The sequence below is a fragment of the Strigops habroptila genome, chromosome 2, assembly GCF_004027225.2.
Source record: "Strigops habroptila isolate Jane chromosome 2, bStrHab1.2.pri, whole genome shotgun sequence".
NCBI classification, from domain to species: Eukaryota; Metazoa; Chordata; class Aves; order Psittaciformes; family Psittacidae; genus Strigops; species Strigops habroptila.
In genome coordinates, this window is record NC_044278.2 from 122,888,474 (window position 1) to 122,910,200 (window position 21,727).

Here is a 21,727-nt window from a genome sequence, read left to right on the forward strand (position 1 = left end):
GTGTCTGGGATGCTCCAGTGGGAGCAGTGGCCACAGCACCACATCTGCCTCACCGGCCACTCCAGACAGTGACCTGGTGAGGGGCTGAGCCCAGGCCAGCATGGGGCACAGTCAAAGCACCCCAAGGGATGGGTCCCACACAGCAGCCAGCCCCACACACCATTGCTGGGGTCGATGGCGACATCGGGGCTGGGCATGGCCAGGCAGAAGGTGACATTCCCATTGGTCCCTGCATCCGGGTCAGTTGCGCTCACGGTGAGAATGATGCTGCCTGCAGGCGTGTGCTCGGCAAGCGGCACCTGGAAAAGGAGGAAGCCCTGGTCAGTGCCTGGTGCCCCCAGCTGGGAAGCCAGCCACCGGGGCTGGGAGAGATCAGGGCTGGCCAGGGCAGTGACAGCCAAAGGTGGCTCAGCTCCACGCTGGCGAGAGCCTTCCCCACCTCTGCACCAGAGCTGGCACACAGAGGGGGCCTGTCCCACAAGCACAGCACCTTGCCTTGTTAGTGTGACTCCCAACCAGCTTCAGCAGCTGGTTCCTGATCCTTTTCCCTACTTTGCTACCTTGAAGAACTCTTTAATAGCTAATATTTTCTCCACAGAAGGTACTTGACACAAATCAAAACAGCTCTTGTCTTTCTAGTGTGCCAAACAACACATAGCAACACACAGTCCCACTGGCCTGTGCTCTCACAGCCTCCAAGCATTTCTGTGGCTTCTCAGCTCCTTGCACCTCTGCTCCAGAGATGCAGCACACGGCATCAGTCAGCCCTCATCCAGTAACCTGCCTGTGGGGCCTCAGGCCAGGGCTTGCCAGAAACACTTGTCCAGGTTGTGACCCATCTCCCACTGCTTCTGTCCTTCCCACTCTTCCCATGAAGAAAGCTGGAAAGGGATTTTTGCCAAGGGCCTGTAGGGACAGGACAAGGGGGAATGGCTTTAACCTGCCAGAGGGGAGACTGAGATGAGCTCTGAGGCAGAAGCTCTTCCCTGTGAGGGTGCTGAGGCGCTGGCACAGGGTGCCCAGAGAAGCTGTGGCTGCCCCATCCCTGGCAGTGTTCAAGGCCAGGTTGGACCCAGGGGCTTGGAGCAACCTGCTCTAGTGGAAGGTGTCCCTGCCAGTGGCAGGGGGTTGGGACTGGATGAGTGGTAAGGTCCCTTCCAACAGAAGCCAGTCTCTGAATCTATGAATCTCTGACCTATTCCAGCATGAACTGTCTGCAAGCAGCTGTGCAGTGGCTGATCCCCATGCCACGTGTCTGGTGTCAGCCTCCTGGCTGCACCACAGAGACAGCATGAGGAGTGTCAGGGTGTGGATGGGAGCCCAGGAAGAGAGGGGCCAGAATGGGCTCAGATCCAAGGCAGTCTCTATGCCTTGCAAGGCCAGGCAGGAGCTGCACAGGGGCTAGTGTGGGATGGCCCCTGCCGCTGGCACACCCGCGTGTGTGTGGTACCTGATAGAAGCTCTGGCTGAAAGTTGGAGCGTTGTCATTCACATCCTCCACAATGACAGTGAGGTTGGCCTCGGTCTCGTGGCGGGTGTCGGAGGCTCGCAGGGTGAGCGTGTAGTGGCTGCGCTGCTCATAGTCCAGCGGCCCTGTCAGCGCAATGCGCCCGCCGTAGCGCAGCACACTGAACGTGCCCACAGCATCCCCATCCAGCAGGAGCGTGTAGGAGAGTGCAGGGCCTGAGTCCACGTCGTTCCCGGTTAGCTGGGCTATCTGTGTGCCCAGCAGCGTGTCTGTGGAGAGGCCAGGCATGAGCAAGCAGCCCCCCTCCTCAGAGAGCACCTGGGAAACCAGCTCAGTCCAGAGCCTGAGCACTGGGGACAAGAGAAGTTTTGCCCAGAGAAGCTGTGGCTGCCCCAGCCCTGGTAGTGTTCAAGGCCAGGTTGGACACAGGGGCTTGGAGCAACCTGCTCTAGTGGAAAGTGTCTCTGCCTGTGGCAGGGGTTGGATCTGGATGAGCATTAAAGTCCCTTCCAACCCAAACCAAGCTGTGATACTGACAAGGAGAGATGCTGGGGGTGATGGGGAAGGTCTCAGGAGCTGGGCTGGGCAGGCTGAGGTTGGCACACCTCCCCTGCAAGCAGGCAGGGGAGGTGTGTTACAGCCACAGCTCCTGCAGCGCTGGCCGAGGCCAGGGATGAGCTGGGAATTCAGCTGGGTCCCTCAGGACACAGCTGCAGCATCAGGGCTGTACAGCCCCCAGGCATACAGGGCAGTGCCAAGGGGCTCTGGGGGAACTCTGCCCGAGGGTCAGCACGAGCCAGCCCTGGCAAGGGCAGGGACAGGTCACCCTGCAGGCTTCTCCCCAAGCCTCAGGTGTTCATCGCACCTCACCCTGTGCCATCGGTGCCACGTTATCTCATGGGGCTGAGCTGCACTTACTCTCTGGGACCCGCACCTCCCAGGGAAACGGGATGGTGGGGCTGTTGTCATTGACGTCCATCACCACCACAGTCAGCGTGGCCGAGCCCACCAGCGGCGGGGTCCCTCTGTCCATGGCCGTTACCACCAAACTGTGGGTAAGCAAAAGGGCACAGCACACAGTTCACAGGCATGTGGCATCTGTGTGAGGGGGCAATGCATGCATGCACCGCATCTGGAACATGTTGGGGAGGGTCCTTCATGTGAGCACAGGTTGGAGCGTGTGCATGTGGCAGTGGAACTGTGCACAGCAACTGAAGTGTCTGGGGCAACAGATACATGCAGAGCATCTGGAGAGCACGTGTGGGGCAGTGGATGTGTGCACGATGAGAGTGTGGCAGGCAGGGCAGCAGAGGGAAGCACGTCTGAGGTGTGTCTTTGGAGGGCAGCAGGTTTGTGAACACACAAGCAGGCTGTGAATGTGGGCACAAGTGTTCAGAGCATTTGGTGGACAGTGGATTCATGCCCAGCCCTGGCACGGGCACAAGGGACAGAAGATGCATGGCTGGAGGCTTTGGCACAGGGAGTGAGGGGATGCACCCCCAGCACGAGTCAGGGAGGTTTGTGGGGGATGATGCAGGCAGAGCATGCTGTGGGGTGCAGGCAGGGAGGCATCTGGAGCATTTCCAGGTGTTGGGGAATGCATGGAGCGTCTCTGTGGAATGGTAATGGGTATGGGAATGGAATGAATGCCCTAGGTCTCCCCATGCCTGGGCAGAGACACATGCAGCCACTGGAGCACGCATACAGGGGGGGAGAACATAGGCTGGGCGGGTGGCAGAAGCTGTTCCTTGCATCTGAACCATGCATGTCTACAGAGCAGAGGAAGACTTAAATTCATCATGTGTGTGTTTGCTATTATCTTACATACGTGTGGCTAGACTGGCTGATGTCTGGAGTGCGTGCACATGGTGAGAGGCCCAGAGGGCCTGGGCTGACTGCAGCAGGACTTGCAAAAGGGGTCAGGGCAGTGCAGAGCTGCTGGAGCACGGTGGCAGTGCAGAAGGGTGCAATGTAGGGGAGTGGGAAGGGACTGAGCATATGAGGCCTGGATTAAGCAGGCAGGAAAGGGGATGGATGCAGCCACTGAAGAGTCCACTGCCCCCCTTCACAATCTTCTCAGCTTTGCAAAGCCAAGCTGAACAGAGCTCTGGATCATCTGATGGCCATCTGTCATGCCTTCAATACCATGTGCTCCCCATGTTAACACTAAGCCTAAATTCCTGCTGTTTGGCAAAACCATTGGACAGATACGGCTGAGACAGCCTTGGGTGGCACCAAGCAGCAGAGCATCAATCGCTGCTTGGTGCCAGCATCCCTGAGGGTGCTGCTCCACAGCTATGCCCCCTCATACCTGTGGCACAAGTTAGTCTGGCTCCACTCACCGGGTCTGAGACCAGATCTCCCTGTCCAGGATGGCAGCAGTAGTGATGGTGCCAGTCTGAGGATCGATGTGATACAAGCCTGTCATTGGCAGGGACTGGTTGATGGCATAAGTCACCTGCCCATTTGCTCCCTGATCCAAATCATCTGCCAGGACCTGCAAAGCCACAGGAGAGGTTCAGCAGTGTGGTTGTGGAGCCCTGCAAACCACAGCCCTCCCAGGCTGGGCCTCTCCATAGGCCCCAGCCCCAGGCCCATGGCACAGCCCCTCACCCCAGCAGAGAGGCAGGCCAGGGGCCCCATGTCCCTGTGTGTGTCCCCAGCGATACCTGGATGACAGGCGAGTCGTAGCTCTGTGACTCCCAGATGAACGCCACATAGTTCTGCAGCTGGAAGCGTGGCAGGTTGTCATTCACATCTTGCAGGTTCAGGTTTATGGCCATGAAGCCGAAGGAAGCCGCTGTCTCTGCCTGGACCACCAGGCGCAGCCGGGGGCTGGCCTCAAAATCCAGGCTGCTGGAGTCCTGGACTGAGATGGCACCTGGGAGCAGGGAGAGAGCAGGATGGGGCGGGTGAAGAGGGGCTGAGAGATGCACCAACACATCCACCCCCCGTCTTCTCTTTCGTTCTTTCATTCCCTTGCACTCAGTCCATCCCTCTGCTCACCCAGCTATTCTCAGACACAAGCAGCACACTGAGCTCTTCTGAGCCCTCTCCAAACCAACAGCCTTCTTGCTAGCTGCAGCGATCTGCCCTGGGTGATAGACCCTACACAGGCAGCTTGTGCTTACATTGCAGCATGCAACAGTCCTCCCACTATGGAGACACCATCTGAGGTATGGCCTGTTTCAAAAAGAGGTGCTCCATGTCAAGCCCCATGCTGCTGCACAAGCTCCAAGCTAAAGTCATCTTACTGCAGCTGTTGGTCTAGGCCAAATCCTTACAGACACACTGCAGGAGATGCCAGAAAATACAACGAAAGCAGCCAGCAGCCTTCTGCCTTCCGAAGGGCTGCTCCTGCCTGGGACAGAAGCAGCAGAGCCTGAGGTGCCACAGTATGGGGCTGAGGATGCTCCTGTGATATTCCCCGCTCTTGTCCACAGCAGGCACTTCGGTATGATGTTCTCCAACTGTGCTAACAGCCTCTGGACAACGACAGGTTAGTGTCCACGTCCAAACACTAACAAACACTATTTAATTTACTGGTACAGAGCCATGGCCTGTGTTCCTGTGCCCTTTTGGGGGGCTCTGAGCACAGGTTGCCTCCCACTTGCCCACTTGCCACTTCTCCTGGTGGTCTCGTTGCCGTACCTGAGCTGGGCTGGATGAGGAAAGCCGCCTTCTCATTGCCACTGATGATGCTGTAGGTGATGCGCCCGGAGGAGCCCCCTGTGTGCATGGCCTGGATGCTCGCCACTGCAGTGCCTGTGGGAGAGTGACACTGTGAGAAGGGGCAGCCGAGCCTCAGGGCCTCAGTGGACAGCAGGTCAGGGAGGTGTGAGGGCAGCACGTGCTGTCGCACAGGAACACAGCTCTGCCTGAGGACGCTGAGGACACAACTTTGGGTTGGGAGCCAGAACTCATGGGCCTGTCCATGGTCCCCTCCACGGTCTCACTGTGACCCCTGGAGCCCTTCCAGGAGCAACTGGGCACACATGACTGCCAACAGTGGTCTGAACCCCCTGAACAATCTCACAGGAATTACCACCCTGAACAGCCTGGGCACCGCTCAGACCCCGCAGCCCCTCGCATCTACCCAGAGCATAATGGGGCTCCCCAAGACCAGGCAGTGCTCCCCGTTTGAGCTTCCCACAGCGTTGTCAGCTCAGCACCCACCTCCCCTCCTGTCCTGCCCCATTTCACCCCAGTGCTTGCTGGACACTCTGCCCAGCCAATACCTGGGGCAGCGTTTTCCGGCAGAGCCACGTCACTGGTGCTCCGGGGAAAGCGCAGCCCGCGGAAAGGCTCTTCCTGCACATGGATCACCACCACCCCCGTCGAGGAGAGTGCCGGTTGCCCCAGGTCTGTGGCCAGGATGAAGAGCGTCCGCTGGCGCTGGCTGAGTGAGCCCAGGGGCTGCAGCAGTTGGATATCCCCGGTGTAGGAGTTGATGGCGAAGGCAGAGTTGGGGGTGGCAAGGCGGTACAGGATGGAGGCATTAGCACCCGCATCCCTGTCCTCTGCCCTCATGGTGGCCACGACCTGCTTGAGTGGTGTGTGGCGGGACAAGTTGACGGTGAGTGGGCTGTGCAGGAAGGCAGGGGCATGGTCATTGACATCTCGCACCGTGACGGTGACACGCACGGCTGCGCTCTTGGGCTCCCATGGTGCCGAGTCCACAGCCTTGGCGAGGAAGCTGTAGCTGGGCTGGCGCTCCCGGTCCAGTGCCTGGGCGCTGCTGATACGCCCACTCTGCGGCTCGACCTGGAACATGCCAAGGGACTCGTTGCCCAGGTAGTAAGAGACCTGCCCATTTGTGCCCTCATCCGGGTCATGAGCCACCAGCTGCAGCACCAGGGCACCGACAGGCAAGTCCTCTGGCACCTCCACCATGTAGGCAGCTTGAGTGAAACCAGGAGCGTTGTCATTGAGGTCCAGCACCTGCACGTGCACAGACATGGTGGCACTGCGTGGGGGGGTGCCATGGTCTTGCACCACCACTGTGAGGCTGTAGGAAGCAACTTGCTCCCGGTCAAGAGCATGTGCAGTGGAGAGGACACCAGAGACTGGGTCTAGGCTGAAATCCTGCCCAGGGTCTCCACCTGGAAAAGAGAGGGAATAACAAGACTATAATCTGGTCTAGTGGAAGGTGTCCCTGCCTGTGGCAGGGGATTGGAACTGGATGAGCTTTAAGGTCCCTTCCAACACAAACCATTCTATGATAACTAGTACAAGGAAGGACCTGCCCTATGCTGCCCAGAAAGGACAGCAAAATGCCCATCCCAGTGCTGCCTGGCAGGGAGGGTACAGTGAGCTCTTCTCTGTATGGCCCCAGTGGGATTGAACCTCCTTGGTCCAGCTCTGTGTGTCTTTAAGAACTGGTTCCAACAGCTTACAGGCCAGAGCTGCTGCCATAGGGAGCCCCAGATAACACAGGGCATGATAACAGCAAAGAGATCTCACTCAGCAATCTCTGAATTCAACAGGTCAGAGCAGCCAAGGGAGGTATGGAAACTAGTCCAAGCCCGGAGAACCAGACAAGAGCCTGGGGAATAATGAAATGCAGCCTGTCCAGATCTTGGGGTGCTTTTTACTCGGGGCAGAGAAACTGGCAGGTTGAGAAGTGGCAGCAGCTAGAGAAGTGGCAGCAGCTACACGTGGTTTGGAGCAGGAGAGAACTGAAGTGGAACAGGAAGTTCCGTGGGTGATGCTTGCAGAAGCACAGGCAAGCTGGGGGAAGCAGCCCTCGCCGGCTGCCAAGAGGAGCCGCATTGCTCCGGTGGCCTCACCTGCCAGGCGGTATTCCAGGCGCCCGTTCTCGCCTCCATCGGGGTCGGTGGCCCGCAGGGTGTAGAGTGCCACACGACTCTGGTTCTCCGGGACCTCCACGGAGCAGGACTCGCTTTCGAGGTGTGGCGCGTGGTCATTCTCATCCCCTACTGTTATCCGCACAGTTGCCTTGGAGAGATTGGGGGGCAGGCCACCATCCCGAGCATAGACTGCAGGAACACAGCAAGAGCACTGCAGGCTGCACTGCTGACGGGGAGCTGCTATCAAGGCTGTCATGTGCACATGTCCACACAATCCCAGGGGCAGCCAGGCATGGGATCATCAGCATTCCTGCATGTTCAAACCACCCTGTGTGCCCCACAAGCACCCATCATGCTCATGTCCTGCCATCCCCCAGCAGTGGGGAGCACCCATGCAACCCCCTGTGCTCCCTATGCCATGCCTGTTGCGCTCCTTGTGCCCCAGCACAGCCCTACCCATCAGCACATGTTGCTCCTGCTCCTCGCGGTCCAGGGCGTGTGTGGTGATGATGAGCCCTGTCTGTGGGTGGATGGAGAAGGGCCCCCCAGAGAGACCCCCATAGGACACCTGCCCATTGGCACCTGCAGGGAAGAACATGGTTTGAGCAGCCCAGCAGCAACCACAGAAGCCTCTCATTTGGCCGCAGCTCTGAACCTGCCTCCTCCCGTGCTTCCCACCCAGGGGTCACATAGGCTACGGGAGATGACCTCACTCCCTGGCAGGTAAAGCTGGGGCAGAGGAGCGTGGTGGGGGGAGGTCCCAGCCCAGCCCAGCTTGTGGAAGGGAAAACAGGCCAAGGAACCCCCAAGGAACAAAGGCCACTGTCCTGGGGAGCAGAGGGAATCACAGTCCCTGTTCTCATTCTCAGCTTCTCCCAGGATCCAGCCCATTACTCATGTGCAGGCCAGGAGATGATCCATTCCCGCCATGGTGAGCGAGGCTCTCCAAAACAGGTGGGAGAGAGCAGTGTGCACCCGATCCTGGGTGCTGCATCTCCAAAAGGGTCCCTGACAGAACTGGGCAGCCCATCCTTGCCCTGCATCCTCACCCAGGTCCCGGTCTGTGGCCAGCACCTGCAGCACAGGGCTGCCAGCCGGCAAGTTCTCCATGACGTGAGCTTCATACTCGGGTTTCTCAAAAGTGGGAGCCTCATCGTTGACATCCAGCACTAGCACGGCCAGCAGCTGTGTGGCGGAGCGGCGCGGGAAGCCGTGGTCCATGGCCACCACGGTCAGGTTGTGCTGCACCACCTCCTCCCGGTTCAGAGCCCGCACAATGGAGAGCGCGCCTGTGGACATGGGGAGAGGGGAGAGCTGGGACCATGCAGCACCACGGCTCCCAGGGCAGAGCTACTGCAAGACTGCCAGCACTGGGGCGAGCTAGGGACAGGCAGGTCTCGAGGACTCGGGGGCATTGGTTGGTGAGAAGCTCCCCATGACCCGGCTTCAGTGTGTGCTTGAGCCCAGAACCCCTCCGTGTGCTGGGCTGCACGCCCCGAGCGTGAGCAGCAGGTCAGGGAGGGGATTCTCTCCCTGCCCTGTGCTCTGGGGAGACCCCACTTGGAGCACTGCATGCAGTTCTGGTGTCCTCAGCATAAGAAGGACATGGAACTGTTGGAGCAACTCCAGAGGAGGCCACGAGGATGATCAGGGGCTGGAGCACCTCCCGTATGAAGACAGGCTGAGAACATTGGGGCTGTTCAGCCTGGAGAAGAGAAGCTGCGTGGAGACCTCAGAGCAGCTTCCAGTGTCTGAAGGGGGCTACAAGGATGCTGGAGAAGGACTCTTCATCAGGGATTGTAGCGATAGGACAAGGGGTGATGGGTTCAAACTGGAACAGGGAAGATTTAGGTTGGATATAAGGAAGAAGAAGTTCTTCCCTGTGAGGGTGGTGAGACACTTGCACAGGGTGCCCAGAGAAGCTGTGGCTGCCCCATCCCTGGCAGTGTTCAAGGCCAGGTTGGATGGGGCTTGGAGCAACCTGCTCTAGTGAAAGGTGTCCCTGCCCGTGGCAGGGGGTTGGAACTAGATGATCTCAAGGCCCATTCCAGCCCAAACCATTCTATGATTCTATGATTTAAGAGGGACAGCAGTATCATGCCAACCAGATGCTATGCTTGGGGCTCTCCACACCCCACCAGTCTCCCCACTCCACGTTCCCCAGCCCTCACCCTCCTCCTGTGCACCGTGCTCATCCCCTGGATGCATGTATCCCTGCATGCTCCTCAGCCCATGTTCCCAGTGTCCCTGCTGCCCATGCTGCATCCTCCTGGCCCTCACCAGTGCTGGGGTTCAGGTGGAAGCGTCCATCACTGTTGCCTGCTCTCAGCGAGTAGCTCACACGCCCATTCTCCCCCAGATCCTTGTCCTGGGCCACCACATGCAGTGCCACGAACCCCGTTGGCTGGTCCTCCATGACGCTGACGGCAGTGGGCGAGAGGAACACGGGCGCGTTGTCGTTCTCATCGGTCACGAACACACGGGCTGTGACGGCTGCTGAGCGGCGCTGGCTGATGTTGCGAGCCTGGTCCGTGGCCTCCACCACCAAGAGGAAGGAGGCAGCAGCCTCCCGGTCAAGGCTCCGGCGGAGGGTGAGCAGCCCTGAGCGGCCGTCGAGCTGGAAGGGTGCCCCGGATGGCTCCTGGTGCAGCAGCCTGTACCGCACTTGGCTGTTGGGACCCACCCCGTCCCCGTCCAGTGCCTGGAAGGTGAAGATGGACGAGCCAGCCTGGGCGTTCTCGGGCACCACAATGGTGATGGGGTCTTCGGGGAAGGTGGGTGCCTGGTCATTGCAGTCCTGCACGTGGATCTGGACCAGCACCAGCCGGCTGGAGGGGTATCCATGCTGCGTGTCTTCAGCGCTCACCTGAAGCACATGCCGTGCCCCAGCTTCGTAGTCCAGCTCCCGGGCAGCGTAAATCTCCCCTGTCACACTGTCAACCACAAAGGTGCCATCCCCACCACCTCCTACCAGCGTGTAGGTCAGCTGTCCTCGCGCAGGAGCATCTGGGGGTGCCACTGAGCCGATCACAGAGCCTGGCTTGACCCCCTCAAGAGGATGCAGGGTCAGCACAGTGGCGTCAGGCCGCGGCAGCACCCGAGAGGATGGCAGCACCTGTGAGAAGAGGCAGCAGTGAGGGTATTGCTTGCTGGGATCCTATCAGGGAGACAGTGGAGAGGGGGATGATGGGCCTGCACAGAGCAAGAGTTGGGGGGCAGGGTGCTGTGGCCTAACAGATGAGTAACAGCCTGAAAAACATACTGAGCATAAGCACGGGTTTGACAGGGTGGCAGCCGAGCGTCGCCTGGGGAGCTCAGGTGGGTGAGGACAGAACTGCTGACTGGGCAGAGGAGCCTCAGGGGGATCCCATCAAAGTGTATCAATACTTGAAGGGAAAGTGTAAAGAGGATGGAGCCAGGATCTTCCCAGTGGTGCCTAGTGCCAGGATCAGAGGCAACAGGCACAAGTTGAAGCACAGGAGGTTCCATCTGAATATCAGGAAACTTTTCACTGTGAGGGTTACCGAGCTCTGGCACAGGTTGCCCAGGGAGGTGGTGGAGCCTCCATCCCTGGAGACAGTCAAAAGCCGCCTGCACATGGGCCTGAGCAACTGACTCTGTGTGGCCCTGCTTGCGCAGGGGTGTGGATAAGATGATCTCCAGAGGAGCTTTCCCACCTCACCTATTCTGTGAGTCTGTGATTGTGTTAGATACTGCAAAGGCAACAGACAACAGCAGAAACAATTCTGCAAAACATAAGCAAGAGTGGGCAAGAAGAGAGGTAACACTCACCCAGCTAAGAGGTACAGAGAAGAAACAACCAGCCCGCAGTGGGTAAAAACCCATCCCAGGGAGCGCTGCGACCAGGGCGGGCAAACTGGGCGTGGCACGGCAGTTGGCACAGGCAGGGCGAGCAGGCAGCGAGCGGGATGGTGAGCACTCGCCTCAGGAGCAGGGCCCGCTCTGGCAGCTCTGCCCCGGCGGTGGCCAGCGTAGGCACCCAGACAGAGCCGATGAGAGGGGAGGCTGCGGCGCAGGCCTCGGAGTGTAGAAAGTGCCTCGTCTGGTCTCTTGAGGCAAGGATGCACAACAGACAGGGCTGCACTCGGTGCGCCCTGGTGGAGGTCCTCCTGCAGCACGTGGCTGAGCTGCGGGAGGCTGTTGGAGAGCTAAAAGATGCCAGGGAAGCTGAGAGGAAGCTGGGCTGCTTGCTCCAGGCCCAAACTGCGCAGGGGCTGCAAACGTCCAGCACTGCTCATATAGGAAAGAAGGAGAGCAGCAACCCAGGAAGCTGGGAATTAGTTACAAGAAAAACTAACAAAAAAAGGAGGAAGAGGACAATTAACGACAAGGGGCTTCCTCCTAAATCTGATGTCCCCACCCAGAACCGCTTCGCAGTTCTGCGGGGGGCTAATGAGAAAGCACCCACCACACTTAATGAGCATCCTGCTGATGCACCAGTAAAGAGGATCACTACTGGTGCCTCCAGGAAAAAGCGGAGGGTCATAGTAGTAGGGGACTCTACTTTGAAAGGCACAGAGGCACTCATCTGCCAGCCTGATCCAGTCTTGAGGGAGGTGTGTTGCCTGCCAGGGGCTCAGATCAGGGATGTTGCTGAGAGGCTGCCTGCTCTAGTAAGTCCTGCTGACTATTACCCCCTTCTAGTGGTCCACGTGGGTGCTAGAGATATAGATAGCAGTAGCCTGGAGAACATTAAGAAGGACTACAGAGCCCTGGGAGAGGTGGTTATGGGCTCTGGAGCTCAGATAGTTTTTTCATCGATTCTCCAGGACAAAGGGGAGAACCTTAAAAAAGCTAGGCGCATTTGGCAGGTTAATAAATGGTTAGAATGGTGGTGCCATAGTCAGGGGTTTGGCTATTTAGAACATGGGGCTCCATTTGGGAGGCCAGATCTACTGGAGGCTGGTGGAGCTGGTCTGACAAAGAAGGGGAAGAGCTGTTTTGGTAGGAGGCTTGCCAGGCTGGTCAAGAAAGCTTTAAACTAGATGTGTTGAAGGAGGGGAGCATTGATCCATCCCAACACTCCTGGTCAGTTGCCAGCACCTGTAATAAGTGCTTGGAGCGATGTAGAGATGTTCCAGCTGCCCCAGCCATTGAGTCGGCTGCATTTGGAGCTCGGCTAAGGTGCCTCTATACAAACGCCCGTAGTATGGGGAACAAGCAAGAGGAATTAGAGATGTGTGCAAGGCTACGGGAATATGATGTCATTGGTATCACAGAAACATGGTGGGATGGCTCCTATGACTGGAGTGTCGGAATGGAAGGTTACAGGCTGTTTAGAAAAGACAGGCCAGGCAGACGGGGAGGGGGCGTTGCTGTCTATGTCAGTGATAGGCTAGAGAGTCCGGAACTCTGTCTGGGGACGGGTGATGAGGTAACAGAGTGTTTGTGGGTCAGGATCAAAGGGAAAACAGCAATGGGGGACATTACGGTGGGGATCTGTTACAGGCCGCCTGATCAAGAGGTCTCTGTGGATGAAGCGCTCTACAGACAGATAGGGGCAGCCTCACGCTCGCAGGCCCTGGTCCTCATGGGGGACTTCAACCATCTTGACATCTGTTGGAGGGACGGTACGGCCCAGCACAAGCAATCCAGGAGGTTCCTCGATTGTGTGGAAGACAACTTCCTCTTTCAAGCAATAGAGGAGCCAACAAGGAGAGGTGCCATGCTGGACCTCGTGCTCACCAACAGGGAGGGACTGGTTGGAAATGTGACGCTCCAGGGCAGCCTTGGCTGTAGTGATCACGAGATGGTTGAGTTTGAGATCCTCAGGACAGCGAGAAGAGCGTGCAGCAAGCTCACTGCCCTGGACTTCAAGAAAGCAGACTTTGGCCTCTTCAGGAACCTCCTTAGTAAGGTTTCATGGGATATAGTCCTAGAGGGCAGGGGGGCCCAAGACTGCTGGTCGATATTCGAGGATCACCTGCTATGTGCTAAAGAGTGTTGCATCCCGACTAGAAGAAAGTGCAGCAGGAGGGCCAGGAGACCTCCATGGATGGACAAGGAGCTGCTGAGGAAACTTAGAGGGAAAAAAGAAGCTTATAGAAGGTGGAAGCGAGGACAGGCAGCCTGGGAAGAATATAGGAGCATTGCCCGGGAAGCTAGGGACCAGGTTAGGAAAGCTAAGGCTCAGCTAGAATTAAGTTTGGCAAGGGATGTAAAAGATAACAGGAAAGGATTCTATAGATACGTAGCAAATAAAAGACAGACTAGGGACAACGTGGGCCCTCTCCAGAAGCTATCAGGAGAACTGGCTACCATGGATTTGGAGAAGGCTGAGGTTCTTAATGACTTCTTTGCCTCAGTCTTCAGCAGCAAATGCTCTGACCACACCACGAAAGTCTTGGAAAGCAAATGCAGGGACTGTGAAAATGAAGACCTTAGGCCCACTGTAGGAGAGGATCAGGTTCAAGACCATCTTAAGAACCTGAACGTGCACAAGTCCATGGGACCTGATGAAATCCATCCACGGGTCCTGAAGGAGCTGGCGAATGAAGTTGCTAAACCACTGTCCATCATATTTGAAAAATCGTGGCAATCAGGTGAAGTTCCCGATGACTGGAAGAAGGGTAATATAACCCCCATTTTCAAGAAGGGGAAGGTGGAAGACCCGGGGAACTACAGACCAGTCAGTCTCACCTCTGTGCCTGGCAAAATCTTGGAACAGTTTCTCCTGGAAAACATGCTAGGGCACATGAAAAACAACGAGGTGGTTGGTGACAGCCAACATGGCTTCACTAAGGGGAAATCCTGCCTGATCAATTTGGTGGCCTTCTATGATGGAGCCACGGAACTGATGGACAGCGGCAGAGCAGTTGACGTCATCTACCTGGACTTGTGCAAAACGTTCGACACTGTCCCACATGACATCCTTGTCTCTAAATTGGAGAGACATCAATTTGATAGATGGACCACTCGGTGGATAAAAAACTGGCTCGATGGCCGCACGCAAAGAGTTGTGGTAAATGGCTCGATGTCCAGCTGGAAACCTGTTAACGAGTGGTGTCCCTCAGGGATCGGTGTTGGGACCGGTCCTGTTCAACATCTTTGTCGGCGACATGGACAGTGGGATTGAGTGCGCCCTCAGCAAGTTTGCCGATGACACCAAGCTGTGTGGTTTCATTGATACGCTGGAGGGAAGGGATGCCATCCAGAGGGACCTTGACACGCTTCTGAGGTGGGCCGATGCCAACCTTATGAAGTTTAACCAAGCCAAGTGCAAGGTCCTACACGTGGGTCGGGGCAATCCCAGGCACTGCTACAGGTTGGGTGGAGAAGAGATTCAGAGCAGCCCTGCAGAGAAGGAATTGGGGGTGTTGGTTGACGAGAAGCTTAACATGAGCCGGCAGTGTGTGCTTGCAGCCCAGAAAGCCAACTGTATCCTGGGCTGCATCAAAAGAAGTGTGACCAGCAGGTCGAAGGAGGTGATCCTGCCCCTCTACTCTGCTCTTGTGAGACCTCACTTGGAGTATTGTGTACAGTTCTGGTGTCCTCAACATAAGAAGGACATGGAGCTGTTGGAGCGAGTCCAGAGGAGGGCCACGAGGATGATAAGAGGGCTGGAGCACCTCCCATATGAAGACAGGCTGAGAGAGTTGGGGCTGTTCAGCCTGGAGAAGAGAAGGCTGCGTGGAGACCTCATAGCAGCCTTCCAGTATCTGAAGGGGGCCTACAAGGATGCTGGGGAGGGTCTCTTCCTTAGGGACTGTAGTGGTAGGACAAGGGGTAATGGGTTCAAACTTAAACAGAGGAAGTTTAGATTAGATATAAGGAAGAAGTTCTTTACTGTGAGGGTGGTGAAGCACTGGAATGGGTTGCTCAGGGAGGTTGTGGATGCTCCATCCCTGGCGGTGTTCAAGGCCAGGTTGGACAGAGCCTTGGACCACATGGTTTAGGGCAAGGTGCCCCTGCCCATGGCAGGGGGGTTGGAACTAGATGATCTTAAGGTCCTTTCCAACCCTTACGATTCTATGATTCTATGATTCTATGATTGTGTTAGATACTGCAAAGGCAACAGACAACAGCAGAAACAATTCTGCAAAACATAAGCAAGAGTGGGCAAGAAGAGAGGTAACACTCACCCAGCTAAGAGGTACAGAGAAGAAACATAACCCAGCATGACCAGAAGATAAATAAATATTATCACTACTTTTATTAAAGATACTGAAGTTAATCTGCGGATGAGGTGCATTTGTGGATGGGAGAGACATGAAAAGCCGTAGTGTTATCTGAAGAGAAAATGTATTGAAGAACTCAGTGCACTCATGTGGACCTGCTCGAGTGAGCCCAGAGGAGGCCACGAAGCTGCTGTGAGGGCTGGAGCAGCTCTGCTCTGGAGACAAGCTGAGAGAGCTGGGCTGGGTCAGCCTAGAGAAGAGAAGGCTCCTTAAGGGGAGACCTTAGAGCAGCTCCACTGCCTAAAGGGGCTACAAGAAACATGGAGAGGGGCTTTGGACAAGGGCCTGTAGGGACAGGACAAGGGGGAATGGCTTTAACCTGCCAGAAGGGAGATTGAGATGAGCTCTTAGGCAGAAGCTCTTCCCTGTGAGGGTGCTGAGGCGCTGGCACAGGGCGCCCAGAGAAGCTGTGGCTGCCCCATCCCTGGCAGTGTTCAAGGCCAGGTTGGACACAGGGGCTTGGAGCAACGTGCTCCAGTGGAAGGTGTCCCTGCCCATGGCAAGGGTTGGAACTGGAGGAGCTTTAAGGTCCCTTCCAACCCAAACTGTTCTGTGATTCTATGATTCCTTGTCAAGGAGTTGGGGAAAAAGAGAACACAGCAATATTGTCAGCCAGGGTGGTATCAAAACTAGCCACTGTCAAGTGCATTGCTATGTTACAGGGATGGAAGCCAGCACTGCAGGGACACCAGTCTTCCAGACTGACCTCAGCACTTTTAAGAATGTAGAACAACTTCAATGACAAGAACAGTTGCAGATATGGCATAGAGGAAATGGCATAAAATGTATGTGGAATGGATAAGGGCAGATGTGCCAGGCTAACACCATACTTCCCTCCTCAAGGCAAAGCGTCACAGTGTATCGAACTGGCCTGGGTGTTAGCTGGGCTCTGATGCAGTAGCACATGGGAGAGCACTCATTAAACTGGGAAGAGGCAGAGGATGAATGCAGCTGTGTAACAGAAAAGACTAAAAGATTATATGGCTCAAGGAGACCGATTAGCAGACCTTCGCAGAGATGGCTCTTGGGGCTGACACTTCCTGTGGATAGGTGTAAGGGCAAAAGAAAGCCGAGAACATTTTGAACTTGCTGACGATGTTAGAGGGCACTGCTGTCAGACAAGGACATCCAAATGGCCTTGGGAACTGCAAGAACAGGGACAGGAGATGTGAAATGGTATACTGCGCCTTGACTGGGTGGAAACCAGAGTCTGCTGTAAAAGGGAGCTCATTATTAACAACAGAGAAAAGACTTGGCTTTCTGGGCCAGTGACAGTGAGTGCCAAAGTGATACTGATGTGGAGAACACCCTTCATGTCAGGAACACTTTTCAGTAGATGCTTGGAAGAATTATGATGTCTTTATGCAGGGGATCTTTAAGGCCTTCTCTGCAACAGCGTATCTAGGATAGCGTTGACTGTCCAAGTCTGGATAAGACACGTGCTACTATCAATGCTGTTGACCACTTTGCAAATGAGATCATGTGCACTGGCAGCTAGACCCATCCCTTCCTGTCCCAGGTTCTCCACAATTTGAGGGCTGGACCAACAGATGAGCAAGGGCAGAGGGTGCTCTGGGATGAAAGTTGTGGGGAGGAAGGCTGTGGGTTGCTGGATGGTGTCCTCCAAGGGGCGAGCAAGAGGTAGGTGGCGCAGGGACAAGAGGAGCTGGGTGCTGGCTACCTGAACGCGAATGCTGGCTGACGTGCTGCGGGGCACCACACCGCGGTCGCTGGCTGTCACAGTGAAGAGGTACTCCGCACGGTCCGAGCGGCGCAGGACGGTGGCAGTGCGCAGCTCCCCAGTAGCCACGTGCAGGGTGAAACGTTCTGCCCAGGCTCCTGCAAAAAGAAGGGGAAACGCTGTGGGGAGAGGCACGCAGGAGGGAGGGCCAGGGCAGGCTGGGCTGGAGGAGGGAGCGTGCCCACCCATTGCCTACAGGGGTGTGCCCACCCATTCCCCATAGGGGTGATGGCTGCAAGGCAGAGAGCAGCATCAGTCAGTTCTGCAGCTCATACCTATCAGTGAGTAGATGATGGTCCCATTCTCGCCCTCGTCGGGATCCTTGGCCTGCAGGGAGGCGACTAGAACTCCCGAAGGCTTCTCTTCCAGCACCTGCAGCACAGCGCAGGGAACAGCAGAGTGGCACAGGGAACCCTTCACAATACTCTCCAAACCCTGAGCACAGCACAGGCCTGCACCTTCGTACACCAGACCTGCACCTCACCCATGGCACAGGCCCTCATGGCTGTGCCTGAGGCTGGACAACATGGAGAAGTCTACAGCAGAGCTGGCAAAGGGAGTTTCTGTCTTGCCATCCCTCCTCCCACTCTGCCCTGTTTAAAAACCAGCTTAGCAGTGTTGGGGCATGCTGCAGCAGTGAGCTGCAGGGTGAAGGAGGACACTTTTGCCCATGTTAGATCCAAACCCTTTACAGCTATGCAAATCCAGGGCTCCATGACAGTCCTCATTTCCTCAGCTCCCACAAGCCAGCCCAGGGAGGTCTGTGATCTCTGGAAGTGCAGCTCTTCCTGGGCTGGGACACCTGCACTCCTGGGGCTTCTCCTTTTCTCCCTTGTTCTAGTTAGTGCTCCTGGCTGCTGGCTGTGGCACTTGAGACCACCAACTTAAGCCAGCGCACCGCGGTACCACCAAGACATCAATTACACATGTGCTCAGCTAAGCCCACATTCTGAGGTGAGCTACCAAGCTTCCTGACAGACACCACACGTGACAGAATTGCATGCAAACACCCTTCATGGATAGCCATGGAAATGGACACATTCCCATCACTGCCCCTCCCCACCTGTCAGCTTTGGATTGTCCTCAGCGCACACCCTGGCGCTACTGGCCATGGCCACACATGCCTGCTGGCAGACCTGCCTCTTCTCCAGCACAGACTCCTGGCACCCATCCACACCTCACTGGTAGAGCAGGTTCCCCGCCTGGCACAGACCCTGCAGTCCGTTCCACACCAGAAGACATGAAATTCCCATCCTCTGAGCACATCCCACAGCACAGATCATCCTCACCGATGCAGCTGGGCTCGGTGATGCCCTGGTGCTCCCACCTTAACACATTGGTGAAAGAGGCAAGCGGAACCTGAGCAGAATCCCAGGGAAGAGGCTGCAAAAGCTCCTGAAAGGAGCAAGTGTTAATGCTATTGCACAAGCTGCGCACGGGGAGACCGGAGGAGCTGGACTTGTTTAGCCAGGCCAAGCAGTGATGTGACTGTACTCTGGAAACACTGGGGAGAGGGGAGAGAAATTCCGAGGAGGGAGAAGAGCTATTTAAGCAAAAACACAATATTGGCACAAGAACAAATGAGTACAAAATGGTCAGAAATTAGTTTAGGCTGGAAATTAAGAGCTGGTTTCTGACTACCAGATCAAGGAATCTGGAACAGCATTTCACAGCAGTGATGGAGGCAGAAGTCCTTCTAAATATAGCTGGGCTGGCTATGAAAAGGAGTGTCTCTGTGGATACCTCTAAAGTAGGGCCATGCTTAAGAGGCACCTTCCCCCTTTCCTCTGTATCAGGCTGGGAGAGGGCCTACCCCCCAGTGCTGTCCCTAATAGCCCTCAACCAGGATACAAGAGGCTCCTGCTTCATGTGCATGGTCACACTGCTCTTCCATGAGGAATCCAACTCTATCCAAGGAAAGCAGTGACTCAGCAGAGGAGCTCAATGAGCAGTATCCACACAGGCTTCATGCACAAAAGTCATTTCAGATACACAAACAGAGGAATAAACAGCAATAGGAGTGGGCTTGCCTCTGCAAGAACCTCAGTCTTAGTGAAATTGCTTCCAGCCAGGCTTGTCCAGGTTAATGCCCACCCTCCAAGAGGCTGTTGCAAGTACCAGCTTGGTCCAGAGATCACAGAGCCATCTCAACCGCTGGCGTAGCTCTGACAGTGGCTGGCAGTGGGTAAACGGAGAAGATGCAAGAAATAGGGTATGTATGGAACAATTCTCCTGTGAAACCTTCCCAGCTTCCAGCAGCCTGTGGCTAAGTCACTTCCTGAGCCACAGATCATATTTTTGTTCAACAGTCTTTGACGGATTTGTTTCTTTCCATGAATTCATCTAGTTTTGAGCCCATGCAACTTTTGGCAATGATTTCACAATCTAATGATGTTCTGCATGAAAAGTACTGCCTTTGTTTGGTTTAAACCTGCTGCCTGGCCATCCCAAGGAAGCTGCCCAGGTCCTGTGCAAAAAGCAACTTGTAATTTCCCCAATACTTCCTCTGTGCCATTCACTGTTCACCTCTCTTATACTCCTGCAGTTTCTTCCATGCCAAAGAATGTTCAAGTATTTTCTTTCTGTATGGAAACTATTATCTACTGGAGATGACATTAACACCATTTTCTGAACCTTTTCTAGCACTGCTGCTTAATGAGTGGAATGGAGGCTGGGCAGAGAGCATGTGCAGGCTTTGAGATGTAAGGTAGTGATGTTTTCTTTCATTTTCTGTTCCTTCTCTAACAAAACTCAGCATTTGATTTGCCTTTTTGACTGCAGATGAGCCCAGAGCTGATATTTTCACAAAGCATTCACAGCAATGCCCCAATCTTCCCCCAAACTTAAGTAGCCAATTCAGAGCCCACCACTGTGTAGGTGAAATGCATATTGCTTTTTGCCATGTCTATCACTTTCCAGTTAGTAACAGTGAATTTAATATTTTGTCTTCTTTCCTAACTGAACAGCAAACCAAGATCCCCCTACAGTTCTTCACAGGGATCCCGCACCTTTATGGCCATGAACATCAGCAAGTGACCACCTCTTCTGGAGGACATTTGCAAATACTGAACAGCAAGGACACCAGCACCAGTACTAGGCACCCTCCAGTGACACCCCCCACTGGGAAAACAGAGCACTTCTGCATTCCCTTTCCTCGAGATCATTCCCTGGGAGGATCCGTTACTACTGCAATTCCTCTGTGAACCCAGCTGGTCCTGCCACGGGTTACCACTGTGCTCTGCTCATCCTGCAGTGGGAGACACCCCTAGAGCTGATGCCTGAAGCGAGGTGCTGACACAAAACCCTCCCTCTCCTCTGCCTATGAACAGTGATATGAACATATGAACACTTCACTGAGCACGTCTGCAATAATCATTCCGGACCAGGGAAGGCCAGACGAGTTGCAGTGTCCCCAAGGTCCTGTGCCGATGGCCACCCACTGATCTGCCACCACAGTCCTGCCTGTTCTGACCTGCCTTTGGTGCATGGCTCAGGCAGGGCCCATGAGGTTTTAAGCCCAGCACAGTGCAAGTGGCTTTGAGCACACTGCCTCAGGTGCAGCAACGCAGAGAGCATCCTGCCAGCTGCAGGCTGTGCCCACTCTGTGCAGAGGAGATGAGCACAGAGGCTCTACTGCCCCTCCTGAGACTCAAGTGTTGCACACTCAGCAGCAGCCTCAGATCTGCTGCAGCAAATCCAGTAGCAGCTGCTCCCTCCATTCTGTTCCCAGTCACACAGGGACTCGTTCACAATTTTTCCTTTTAGCCCATGCACTCCTTTCCTGTGCCCATGGGGCTGAGCAAATGCAAGGCATTTGGGAAGGCTCCAGCAACAGTGTCCTCAAATCCCTGTTAATCTCACAGGCTGAGGGCTGCAGGACTAGTTGGGTTTTCCTCAGATTCCTGTGTTCCTACAAGAGGGCAGAAGCCAGCAGCCACAGCACTCATGCATCTCTCCATATACCACTATGTGGCTCTGGAGCTGCTCCCCTCTGTTCGTCACCCACAGCATGGTCACAATATGCTCTGGAGCCCTTGCCACACAAGCCGCTGCACAGGGGCCACAGCACAGCAGATGCAGCCAGTCCTCACTCTCTGCTGCTGAGCAACATGGTCATAACGGGTCTGCAGCACACGCAGGGGACCACTGCTACCACACAGTACTGGGACGGAAAACAGGGCTGGGACCCACAGCAGGGTCTCAGAAAACCCCTGGGTGGGCACAGTCCTGCTGGGCAGTGCTTTCCTGACCTTCCAGGAAGACGAGGGGCTAAACCAAACATCCTGAGACCCAGAAGTTAACAGCGCCTTTCTGCTTGCGTTTTACCCTGGCTCTGCTGGGTCAGGTTCAGGGATCCCTTTTTGCCTTCCCTCCTTGCAGGCATGTGTGAGCCAAGAGCTTCTGCCCGCTGGTCAGTCCTGTTGGTCTCAGAGCTCTCTGCAGTCTTCTCCTGCTCTGTGCACAGGGACGTCTCTATTTCCCAAGCACATCTTAACACATCTCAACCAGA

At 55.6% G+C, this 21,727-nt stretch overlaps 1 protein-coding gene across 1 annotated transcript in view; it reads right to left on the bottom strand.

Moving 5' to 3' along the window:
* Positions 1-21,727, bottom strand: part of DCHS1 (dachsous cadherin-related 1) — a 52,882-nt gene that overhangs the window by 2,689 nt on the left and 28,466 nt on the right. The window contains 13 exon segments of the mRNA XM_030477124.1: positions 161-299; positions 1,451-1,737; positions 2,387-2,517; positions 3,811-3,965; positions 4,138-4,349; positions 5,120-5,233; positions 5,707-6,570; positions 7,258-7,467; positions 7,735-7,860; positions 8,328-8,567; positions 9,559-10,393; positions 17,158-17,315; positions 17,493-17,589. Of these exon segments, the coding sequence (XP_030332984.1) occupies positions 161-299; positions 1,451-1,737; positions 2,387-2,517; positions 3,811-3,965; positions 4,138-4,349; positions 5,120-5,233; positions 5,707-6,570; positions 7,258-7,467; positions 7,735-7,860; positions 8,328-8,567; positions 9,559-10,393; positions 17,158-17,315; positions 17,493-17,589 (3,568 nt within the window).